General features: G+C 37.3%; 2 protein-coding genes across 2 annotated transcripts; one reads left to right on the top strand and one right to left on the bottom strand.

Moving 5' to 3' along the window:
- Window positions 1-608: 608 nt before the first annotated feature.
- Window positions 609-1091, bottom strand: LOC142162979 (uncharacterized). The gene has a single exon (XM_075220218.1). The coding sequence runs from the start codon at window positions 1089-1091 to the stop codon at window positions 609-611; it is 483 nt and encodes a 160-aa protein (XP_075076319.1).
- A 4827-nt stretch (window positions 1092-5918) lies between these two features.
- On the top strand, window positions 5919-8778 carry LOC107804993 (cyclic dof factor 1-like). The gene is made up of 2 exons (XM_016628964.2): window positions 5919-6310; window positions 6979-8778. The coding sequence occupies exons 1-2, from the start codon at window positions 6101-6103 to the stop codon at window positions 8230-8232; spliced, it is 1464 nt and encodes a 487-aa protein (XP_016484450.2). The 5' UTR covers window positions 5919-6100; the 3' UTR covers window positions 8233-8778.
- The last annotated feature ends 4074 nt before the right edge of the window (window positions 8779-12852 follow it).

The raw sequence follows: 12852 nt of genomic DNA, 5'->3' as shown, positions 1-12852 counted from the left end.
AAAGTCTATACATAACAGTTTACAACACTTAAATCATTATTAATTGAGGAGCCAATTTCTTTTTAATACAATAATAATAAGATTATAATATTTTACCAAATCTATAACTTTATACTTTATTTATTTTATTTTATAGGACAATATTAAAGTGAATGTAAAATTTAAAAATAGAAAGAAAGATTTTTCACTCATAAGCAAATTATGTCTAATACCAAAATTACCGTTAGAATATTATGATACTCCATCCATTCCAATTTATGTGAACATGTTTGACTGTGCACGGAGTTTAAGAAAAAATGAAAGACTTTTGGAATTTGTGGTCCTTTTTTTTGGTTAAACTAATTTTTTTTTTATTTAACCAAGTATATCAATATGTACAAAGGACTCATTGGACTCATGAGTCAGCTGTCAGTAATATCTATACTGTTCTAATTGTTCCTTATCTAGCTAACTTCTATAACTATTGTCAATAACTAGTGGTAACATGATTAACTCTTTAACATCTATACTGGGTAACTGTTCAGGCCATCTAATTGTTGCTGCCATTTGCCATTTTTCTGACCATATATATGTAGCTGCATTGTAATCTCCTTGATCAGCTGCCTGCTTTATCGTCTCTGATTTCTGAATCTTCTTCTAGTCCTCTCAGCCCATATGTGGTATATACTTGCTGCAAATAAGAAACCAATGATACCTGCTCTTACTCGAGAGTTATTAGTTCTTTTGGATGCCCACATGACCTCATCATTCCATCCTCTGACTGGTCTCTTCTCCCCTAACCAGTGTAGCAACGAGCTCCATATATGCTTTGAATAATCACAACAAAAGAATAGATGCTCCAATGTCTCTACTGCATTTGTGTTACATAAAACACAGTCTTGCATCATTTTAATTCCCCATTTCTGTAGTCTGTCCACTGTTGATAACTTTTTATGAACTGTCAGCCATAGAATAAACTGATGCCTAGGAATAATTCCTTTTACTAGGGCCAAACTTTTCCATGAAACTTTTGGAGATGTAGGTATAAAGTGTTGAGAGGCCTTCTTGATGCTGAACTTCTCTCTATCTTCAAATGATTTAAGGCAGTCCATCACATTCCCAGATTGAGTCAATCATTTCCTTGCATCAAATATCTTTCTCACTAACCAGCTGGCTTGGCTTGGGGATGACATGTTGTTCAGCTCCCTGCCCTTTATGTATATACTATGGATCTATTGAACCCACAGTTTGTCCTTTTTTTTACCCACTGCCCACAGTAGCTTGCAGATTGCAATTTTATTCCATGTAAAGAAGTCCAATATATTTAATCCTCTTGCTGCTTTAGGAAGGCATACTATACCCCATGTTATTAAGGCTCTTCTTGAGTATTCATTACTCCTAGTCCACAAGAAATTCCTACATACATTTGTCACCATAGTCAAAATCTTCTTAGGCAGAAGGAATACTTGGGCCCAATATGTCTGCATCTCGAACAATACACTCTTGATGAGCTGCACTCTTCCACTGTATGATAGGAACTTAGTGGTCCAACATTGAATTCTAGCAATTATCTTTTCAACCAAGGGTAGACATTGATGAATAGAAAGTTTCCTTGAAGACAATGGAATACCTAAGTATTTGAATGTCATCTCCCCAATAGTGAAATGCATATCTTGCATTATCTGAGCTTTAAACTCTTGTGTCACTCCTGCAACATAGAATGAACTCTTCTCCAGATTGGCCTTCAGTCCAGAAACACTAGAAAAGTGCTCAAATGCTTGCACCATGAGTAGAATAGAAACCTTGTTTGCCCTGCAACACATCAGTAAATCATCCGCAAAGAAAATATTAACTATTTCCTTTTTTGCACATCTCGGGTGATAGTTAAAATCAGGGTTGTTCCTTGGTTGCTTCAAGGATCTATTTAGGTACTCCATAGCTATAACAAATAGATATGGGGACATGGGGTCCCCTTGTCTCAACCCTCTCTTAGCATGAAATATAGAAGTTAGACCACCATTTATAAGCAATGAATAGCTGACTGTAGAAACACAATTCATGATCAAATTGACCAGCTTATGGGGAAATCCAAATTCCATTAGCACTTGCCTCAGGAAGTCCCAATTCAGAGAATCATATGTTTTTCTGATATCTACTTTTACTAGGCATCTAGGAGATACTCCTTTTTTCCCATAGCCCTTCACTAACTCATGAGCTACAATCACATTGTCCAGAATATTTCGACCATCAATGAATGCAAATTGAGATGGACCCACCAGGTAATCAACCATGGGTTTTATTTTTTTGGTTAGCACCTTTGCAACAATCTTATAGACAGTACTACAACAAGCTATAGGTCTGAAATCTTTAGCATAAGATGGACAAGAAACATTAGGAACCAAGGTGATTGTGGTACAGTTTACCTCTCTTAACAGTTTACCATTGTCAAAAAATTGTAAGATGGCCTTAATCATGTCTTCTCCTACTGTCTCCCAATGTGCTTTGAAGAATTCAGCTGTAAATCCATCTATACCAGGGGCTTTATCATTTGGAAGGTCTTTAACAACTTGGATTATATCTTCTCTAGTAACTGGTTTTAGTAATTCTTGCTGCTGGATCAATGAAAGGCATGGACCATCTCTAGCAATAGTAGTATCAATACAAGGCATTAGTGACTCATCATCTCCCATCAACTGCTTATAATATTTCAAGAATTGTCGTTGTACCAAATCTGGCTCTGAGAGTAGGACTCATTGATCATTGCAAATAGAAGATATCCTGTTCCTGGCTTGTCTTGCTTTCAGTTGTGCATGAAAATACTTGGTGTTGGCATTTCCATATGATATCCATGTAGCTCTGGACTTCTGCCTTAGTATTTGCTCTTGAATTCCCATCCACTTTTCCAACTGAGTAAGTAGTTCTTTCTCCTCAGTTATTAACTGATTATTGAACATGTCATTGGCTATTTGGTTCTACACTTCCTGCACCCTCTGTTGTAATTTTTCAACTCTAATCTCTGTGGTAGATATCTCTTTGTTCATCACCCTTGCTTCACTTTTCAATGCCTTAAGCTTCATCCATAGTCTATATATATGATATCCAATGATGTTTTGCTCCCAACATTGTTTTACAGCTTTCTTAAATGAGTCCTGCGTGATTAGTACATTGAGGAGTCTGAAAGGTCTTTTCAACTTTTGTCGAGGGATCAGTGTTCTGATAACAATGGAAGTATGATCTGAGCATTCTAGATTATAGTAAACAGCCTCCAGATTTCCATATTCTTGAAACCACTTATCATTACCCATCACCCAGTCAATATGGCTATAAATTCTATCATCTCCATCTCTCTTATGACACCATGAGTATTGCCAACCTTTTCTATTAACTTGGCCCAGTCCAATATCAGTGACACAAGATTGAAATTCAATTGTTTCATTTACATGTACTGGCAACCTATTAATTCTATCTTCTGTGGAGAGAATAGCATTGAAATCACCAAGAATAATCCAAGGCTCAATAGTATAAGTGCTAATGTGCCTTAGTGTCTCCCATAGTACCCTTCTGCCCCCTGCAGTATTGTAACCATATACAAAAGACATCTTGCATTGGAACTGAGAGTTCTTATCTCCGACAGAGTAGTGTACCACATGTAGGGTACTTTCCAAAATAGTAACATTTACACAGCTTTGTCTCCAGCATAGCCATATTCTACCATTTGGGACTTGAGTATAATCATAATGAAATCTCCAATTTGTATGAAATTTTCTAGTAATATTTTTGGTATTTTTTTTGTCTATCTTTTGTTTCTAGACATCCTATTAAGTCAATTTTATTTTTGAGCAAAAAGTTTTTGAATTCTTTTTGCTTAAAGGACTTGTTTAGCCCCATAATATTCCATGAGCAGAAAATCATGGGGGAGGTTTGGCAATAGGACCATCCCTCTGCAACTTTCCAGTATTACCTTTTCTGCTCCCCTTAATTCTTCTACTTGCAGGTTCTCCAATCTTTAAACATAGCTTACTGAATTGATTAAGATCCAATTCATTATCTGACTCTTCATCTGTCTGTGGGATCTCCTTACTTCCTTGAAACACTACCACTTGCTTCCCTCTAAATTGAACTTGGGAAGGGGCAGTGTGAGTTTCCTCCTGGTGTATGTAGAAGTATGAACTTGGGAAGGGGCAGTTTGAGTTTCCTCCTGGTGTATCACTGTTGTAGGAGCTGTTGTTTCTTCTATCTTAGCTTTTGGTTTAGGCTACCATACTTGCCTAGTGTGTTTATCTTGACTGGGATTCCTGATAAAGCCTTGCAGTCCCTGCTTCTATTTTGGACAGTTCTCCTTTTGATGTCCAACCTGCATACACTCTTGACATAGAGTAGGCTTCCATTCATACTCAATTTTTTGGCTCCAAATACCACCATCTGGTACTTCAACATTAACAGATTCAGGTAATATTTGGGTGATTTCCATCTCAATTAGAACTCTTGCATAAGATATTCTTTTACCTTTAGCTGTTAGAACATCAGTGCACATAGGTTTGCCTAGGAAACTAGCAATTCTCCCTAGGTTTTCCTCAGACTAATATAGGAGTGGCAATCCAGGGAAACACACCCATATTGGTAATATACGCATTGCTTCCTTGTGCAACTGAAATTCTGGACTCCATTGTTTCAGAATCATTGGCCTATTCCTAAATGTGTAAGGCCCATTTTGTATTATGCAGGCTTTGTCCTCTTCAGATTCAAATTGAAAAATATAGTACCCATCATCATGTAGAAAGACCCTAGGTGTGTTCATAAAATGCCAAACCCCATATACAAACTGAAGCATTTCCTTGAATTTTGGGGTTCCTCCAAACACATACCCAATAAGCGCACATTGTCATTTCTGCTTCTGTTTATCAATCTCCTGTTTATTCAATTGCACAACCTTGATCCCATCTTTCATCACTGGAGGATAGAATTTGAGTTTCATACCTTGATTTTGTGTTCGATTATTCTTCACCACCTTTGCTAGTGTTGGCGTTGCATGTGGCATCTTTGTTGCAAAGGTCAATTTCCGGCCAGGTTGGGTATGAACTTCTTCTCCATTTTTAACTTGCTGGGTTTCCCTTTTCTCAGCCTGACTTGAGGTCCCTAGTAACCAGCTAGCCCGCTGTATTGGGGCTAGATTTTGCTGTACCCCTGAAGCTGGAGTGATTTGTCAGATTCTGATTTTTGGATCGATTCCTCTGTTTGCTGAACTTTAGGTTTCAACTCTTGTAGTTTTCCATGCGAAGATGCTGTTTGTGTATCCCTCTCTTCTGTCTCCGGGGTAGGGCTTTGAATCTGATCGGGTTTTGGATCAGTAATTTTTTAGTAGTGGTTGGGGTATAGACTTGAGGGGCTCTCCTTTTCCGGCGAGCCATGGTGGTGGTGCACGTTAGCAGACCTTGCTTAACATACACATGTGGACTTTCTCTCTCCTCTCTCCTATAATCTGCTCTTTGAATTTGTGGTCCTAAACAAGTTAAAAATGGGCCCAGAGTATGTGTGTGGTTATAAAAGCTTCTTATTAAGGGTAGAATCGTAAGTTTAAGCTAAATTGTTACTAAATTTAGAAATGAGTCATTCTTTTTGGAACAGACCGAAAAGAAAATAGGTTCACATAAACTGGAACGGATGGAGTATTTAACATGTCATATCTTTATATAAATTTGTATTATGAGGAAAAAAATGAATGCTAATATTAAAGCCATTCAAATATAATTAAGTGTTAATCTTTTTTTAGATGGATTAAATAGAAGAAGAGTGTCAAATAAAGCTTAATATCCGAATAGCAATGAAAATTAAATTATTATATGAAGGATTATGGACCACCATTAAAACTTGTGGCTGAGAAAATTAGTGGGTGGTGACGTGGCGACACCTTTAAATTCAAGGATATCAAATTCACAGTCTATAGAACGCCAACTGGTTTTGCTTCTAAACTCCGCATCAAAAAGAAGAAAAAGAATCAATCTTGAATCCACGTCAGCTCGCCGCCGGCGACTCCACAACCACTGCTACAAGAGTTGAAGAGTCTTCCTATACGTTCCCCTTCCAATTTTCTGAATTCTCCTTTTCTTTTTCTCTGGAAAATATGACGTGTGAATCAGAAATCAAGCTGTTCGGTAAGATACTTCCGATGGTCGTGTCCGGCGAATCTACCGGCGCCGGTAGGTCTAGGATTGATAATCGGATTAGCACTGGGTTTGATGTTGATCAATATTTAGAGGACAATAGAACAAGCAGTTCAGAGAATGATGAAGGAAGTGAGTCAATTGACTACGAAAATCAAACAGCTGACAAGGTACAGTTTCAAAATTTCAACTGTTTAATTTTGGTTGAAAAATTAATGGATTTCAATAGAAAGAAATACGTACTTCCTAATTTGAGATTTTCCTTAATTTGGTTATGAATTTTAAAAGTAAGTCCTCTTGGATGTTGAATTGGAAAATGGAAAACTAAAGCTAAGGTGGATCCAAAATTTTAAGACAATTGACTTTGATATTAGTGCATCTAATACTCCTTTGTGGTTGGGTGGAAATTTCGGGTATAAATTTACAATTTTTAAGGTATTTCAACTATATATGTGCAGATTAAGTAGTTTGGAGAATACACTTACTAAGTTCTAGATCCATCACTGCTCAGTGTTCTTTTATAATGGATTAATTGAGAATTCAAAACACCTAATTAGATGTTCCTGGGTCATAATTTATGTGTTTATTCAATTATGTTCCACCTTTACCATATAAGTTGAATCAATGAAATGGGGAAAAGTAAGCTGCTCGGTACTTTTTCCTTTTTACCATTTTGAGGAAGAATCTTTCAGGAGAGGTTACAAACTTGTCTATGCTCACTATTTGTGATGATTTTTTACCATTAAGTCGCAGTCGATTCTAGCTCAAACTCTTTATTGTAGCTATCTAATTGCAATTTTCACAAGAAGCTCATGCAGTTTTACGTTTTTTATTTTAGGATAATATATCAGGAGAGCTCAGTAAAGACAAATTGGAGGAGGAAGATCAAAATCAGATGATGGAAATATCAGAAGATCCTAAGATTTCATCAGAATCAGATTACAGTCCTAAATCTCCTACTGATGAAGACCCTCAAACAGTAAAATCTGCCGAGAATGAAAATGAACCAAATAATGCAACGGATTCCCAGCAGACACTTAAGAAGCCAGACAAAATTCTCCCATGCCCTCGTTGCAATAGTACGGATACAAAATTCTGTTACTATAATAATAACAATGTCAACCAGCCTCGTCATTTCTGCAGGAGTTGCCAGAGGTATTGGACTGCTGGTGGTACCATGAGGAATCTCCCTGTGGGAGCTGGTCGTCGCAAGAACAAGAATCTTGCATCTCATTATCGTCATATAAGTATCCCTGATGATGTATTACTAGCAGCACAAATTGAATCTCCAAATGGATTTCATCATCCTATGTACAAACCGAATGGCACTGTTCTCTCCTTTGGTCCTGAGTTACCGCTGTGTGAATCTATGGCCTCTGCTTTAAATCCAGCAGAGAAAAGGGCACCGAATGTGATCCCAAATGGCTTTTACAAACAGGAACACAGGAATTCTTCGTGCAAAGGTGGAGAAAATGGCGATGACTGCTCTAAGGGATCTTCCGTCATGGCATCAAATATGATGGTGGAAGGAGGTAACAGCAAGCCGCACGAGGCAGTTATGCGTAATACCAATGGCTTCCCGTCTCCAGCTCCTTGCCTCCACGGAGTACCTTTCCCTTTTCCATGGAATGCTGCAGTTCCTATGTCAGCTATTTACCCCTTTGGATTCCCTATGCCGTTTTACCCTGCACCTTATTGGAACTGCAGTGTGCCTCGTTGGAGTAATCCTTGGCTGAGTCAACCATGTCGAACGGAAAACGAGAAAGCATCAGGTTCTGATCCTAATTCACCTTTAGGGAAGCATTCAAGAGAAGGTGATGATCCTGAGGGCAACGAACCAGTCGAACAAAAGAGTTCAAAAAGGTCTATTTTGGTCCCAAAAACATTGCGAATTGATGATCCTGATGAAGCTGCAAAGAGTTCTATATGGTCAACTCTTGGGATTAAATATGATTCTGCTAGCAGGGGAGGATTTTTTAAGGCTTTGCAACCAAAAATTGATGACAGAGACCACAAAGATAATACATCTCCAGTGTTGCATGCCAACCCTGCAGCCTTATCTAGATCCCTCGTCCTCCAGGAAAGAACCTAAACGTGCTGTCCTATAAAACTCCAAAGAGTTCTTAATGGTCAACGTTTGGAATTTAATATGATTCTGTTGGCTGAGTTTCCAGGTTACAACCAAAAAGTTGTGACAAAATCATAAAACCACAGCATATCCTGTATTGCATGCTAATCTTGCAGCCTTATCTATGTCCTTCAGCTTCAAGAAGAGAGCCTAAAATGATGCTCTCGAAAAATCTCCCGTTCAGCTCTCGCGAAAATTGTTACCAGCTATCCTGTGTTTCCTGCCTGATGGACGATTACAGTGCACAGATCAGTGACAGAGTTGAGAAGGTTGTAGAAACTTGTGTTAATAGTTTTCACTTTTAACATTAAGATCAAGTGGCTGGCCTGGTTGTACTTTGTGTGTTTTCTACTGTACATACATTTACACAGCTAACAATAGAAGGGGAAGACAGATATATTTAGATGCACTAGGTGTAACATATTTGAATCTCAAAGTTTGTTTGGAGAGCACCGCTCCCTGTAAACATTTTTGTTGGTGGTTTAACTAACAATGAACATTTCTTTCAAATTTCTGAAGTCATATTATAGTTTTCATGATCTAAACTGAATGTGTTATTTCTTGATGTGTTTCATAGTAGACATCACAAGGACCTAAAGAATCTTAAGAAAACAGAAAGGCTTTTCAAAGATCATTCCTATGGAAAAATAATTGCAGAAATGCATTTATAATAATAACAACTGCTAATACCTCTACTTGACCTGCAGTTACAAGAATTGTTTTACCTGATAATTAGACACGAAATGAATTAGCTGAATTAGTTGACAATCAATCAATTAATTACACTCCAATCCCAAATTAACTGGATTTATCGCTAATATCAAGGAAACTGTTTCATCTGATGTGGACATTTGAATATGGCCTGGTGGGCAGTTAGAAAATCAGAGCAATTTTGTATTACCTGTTGGAGTTGGCAATTTATCCATAGGAAACAAAGTGGATATTTCTGATGGGGCCAGGCAACTCTAAGCCACATCTTATGATTAAAAATAGTTGGCTTTGGGTCCCAAATCCCATATGCTCATAATGGTGAATGCATTTGGCACTTTAACTTTCTTTTCTTTTTCCCTTCTCTTCTTTTGGTTTTTCCTTTTTCCCTTTAAAAGGCATTTATTATACGTATGGACATACCTTTCTGTATCTGTATATTCTTTCTTTTATGTTTCTTTGACAATTGATAATCCAAGATTGAGATTGTTCCCGGTAGGGTTCATCAATTTCTAGCCATTCCTTTTTCCTTACAAAATCTACCTATAAACTTTGCAGCTCCTATGTAAATTTATTACTGCTTGAAGTTTTCAATAGAAAATTAACTTAACGTAGAGCAACAACAACAATAACAACGATTCAATAAAATCTCACTTGTGATGTCTGTGGATGTTAATGTGACGCAGAGCTTATCCCTACCCCGAGAGAATAGAGAAGTTGTTTCCGAAAGACCTTCGGCTCAATAAGACGAAAAGAAACAATATATCAATACCATCAACAGAAACCAAAGGAATACTAACAGCATCATAAAAGCAAAAAAAAAATAGATAAAAACAATAGCAATAATTAATAAATAGACCCGACACTATAAAACGAAAGAGTAGGGAGAACACAATATTAATCGGTAGTAGTCTAAGACAAAAATCCTATCAGACTAGCCTCATAAAGTTACGATCTTACGCTACTTATTAATTTTTTCCTTTTTGATAATGACAAACTTAGAATTATTGATATTTCTCATGAGAACCAAATCCCCACATTGTTTCCCCTACGAATCAGCCATATTCCCCTTGAGAACGTGTTTTCTCCCTTTCAATTTTCAATTAATATAGCTGTTGCCAGTCTGGTTCCTCAAGAGTGTTTGGAAAATCATCTAAATACGAAATAACATAACTTATCAATTTCCCCCTTTTTGATGATGACAAACCCAAAATTGATATTTCCCCTGAGAACCAGATTCCTTACAAGTTCCCCCCTACAGATTAGATCGATAAGCAATATGTTAACAACAATGTTCCCCCTACGAAGTAGACCTATCTTTCATGCACAACACAACATATTAATTCAAGTTTGTTATTCCCCCCTGTTGACACCTATGTAACTTACTCCTTTGGCATCATTGAAAAGAATAACAAAAGAGGCACAACCAAAACGAAGTTCAACAACATTAACTCATGCCACTTGGACAACACAGCAGAAACAATAACAATAACAACAAGTGAATTTCATTGAACAGAATAGAGTGATTGCCCATAGTAGAGTAATTATAATAAAATCACAGTAGTTTCAATAATACAGAATATAATAATTTAAACAACTAAAGTACCAATGCCATCAAACATAGGAGTCAAAAAAAGATAGGAATTCGAGGAAATCTGGAAAGGGTGAAAGACATGGATCACTAGGCAGGAAGAAAATTAAGGGGCTAAGGCCTTGATGAGCTTGTCCATTTGTTCATTCACAATCCTCTGATCAATGATCATATGCTCTCTCAGGTCCTCAACCTGTTTCCTCAATCTTTTATTCTCACCCTTCAATTGAGCATTCTATTATGCCACTAAACCAGGGGGCCTGGTTCTCTACTTCTCTGGGCGAGGTGAACTGTCAGTCGAAACACCATGAATCTAATCAAGCTTCTCCTCATCAAGAACAAATCCAGTCCCATCCACATACAACATCAGAGTATTATCATCAGTAACACACAAATTCGCATAGAAGTGTTTACTTTTTCTTCATAATCTTTGTGACTTGTAGGAACAAAGAGGTGATTCTATTTTTAAAACTCAACACTGTCAAGAAGTTCCTCTATTTTTCAACAATATCCAAGTCAAACACTCAACCCAACATCATATTTTGAGACTTTAGAGTCTACTTCCTGATAACTCAACCTTTTGCTTCAATAAGGAACCAGGCTCCTCACTCACACTACCCTTTCTTTTTCTGATGGTCGGGTCTCCCTTTTCTTCTTCTCAATTTGTTCACCCTTATCATCTGTTGCATCTTTCTCATCCGACTTTCTTTTCTCCATTTTGCTTTTTTTTTAAAATCTTTCTCACAAGTGAAGATTTTTCCATTTATTCTTTCTTCTACATTTACTATATTAGTAGGTCGCCACTTCATCATCAATCAACTTACTTTACATCAATCCTCTTTACTGGATTGGAGGTTCATTTAAACATAGAGCTCAAGAGAAAAAGATCATTATCAGAATTAACATCCTCAGAAGGACTTGAGGGACCGGGTCCCTCATTCAGCTCCCCTTTTTCAAGCACATTTACCAATTCCTCCATTCTTCAAGAGTTCTACAACGCTGGCAACAATTTTAACCTCGCTCTCTAGAATATTAGATCTACCTTGTTCCCTTTCAGTTAAACTCCCATCAAAATCCACCAAAGACTTCTTGGGGTTTTGATTCAGATGGAGTTAGCATTTTGGAAGGTGACTGAGTTGGGTTCATTTAAGGCATATTTGGAGAGAAAGATTCTTTTTGAGACAAGGTTGATTTTGATATAGAAGAAAAGAATCGATTTTAGTTGGATGTAAGAACAGGAATTTTTTTTTGGGAAACGAGTCAGTTCAGAAAAGGTTTACATTTTGGACTTCAAAAATAGTAGAGAGGTGAAAATAAATTAATGACATGACACTTCAGTAGTTTAAAAATGCATATAAGTATTGAAGAGACTACTAGCCTAAGTCACATGAACCAAGTTCCTTGATGGTTTTTGAAAATTTGAGCAAAAACTTCTAGAATTGCAATGTCACTCTTACTTATTTTGTCCAGAAACCGCCATGTGTGTATACCTGTAATAGTATAGATTTGAGTTAGATGTCGCCAAAAAATATATTTTAGCATTGTACCCTTCCTTCTTAACATAGCCAATCATCGAGGGACCAGGTCCTTGATTGAGCTTGATCAATCCCAACTCCAGACGATTTCTTTCAGATTGTTCCTTGCTCAGCGCCTTGGTGAATATGTTTTCTACTTGGTCCCCCGTCTTCCAGAACTTCATACAAATCAAACCTTTTTCAACATTATCCCACAAAAAGTGATGTTGCACATCAATGTGCTTTGTCCTCTTGTGTTGTACCAGGTTCAAGTTGTAAATACACCAAAGTCTTCAAGTTGTTTCTTGATCTATAGTAGTTGAGCACAACAAGAAGCAACAACCACGTATTCAGCTTTAGCAATAGAAAGAGCCACAAAGTTTATTTCTTTGTGCCCCATGAGATCAAGCATGTCCCCAGAAAATAAGCCATTGCAGATGTGCTCTTTCTATCCACCAGATATCCAATATAATCAGCATCATCATGTCCAACCAAGTCAAAATTATCTCCTAAAAAATAGACGAGGACCATGTCCCACGTTCCCTTAGGATCCCTCAAAATTCTTTTGGCATCCTTCAAGTGAGATTCTTTTTGTCCAGGTTCCTATCACTGTTCTGTTTGAAGGCCTAGGGACCAGGTACCACACTTTGTTCCTTTCAAACTAATGGAGTTCTTCTTGCATAACATCTATTCAGTTAGAATTTTCCAATGCTTTTTAGATGTTTTTAGACTCGATTTGAGACAAGAAGGCTGAGAGGGCAAACATGTTCC

The sequence above is a fragment of the Nicotiana tabacum genome, chromosome 8 (genome assembly GCF_000715075.1).
Source record: "Nicotiana tabacum cultivar K326 chromosome 8, ASM71507v2, whole genome shotgun sequence".
Taxonomy (NCBI): Eukaryota; Viridiplantae; Streptophyta; class Magnoliopsida; order Solanales; family Solanaceae; genus Nicotiana; species Nicotiana tabacum.
The sequence above is the reverse complement of the archived record's forward strand: the minus strand, read 5'-3'. Positions and strand labels throughout refer to the sequence as shown.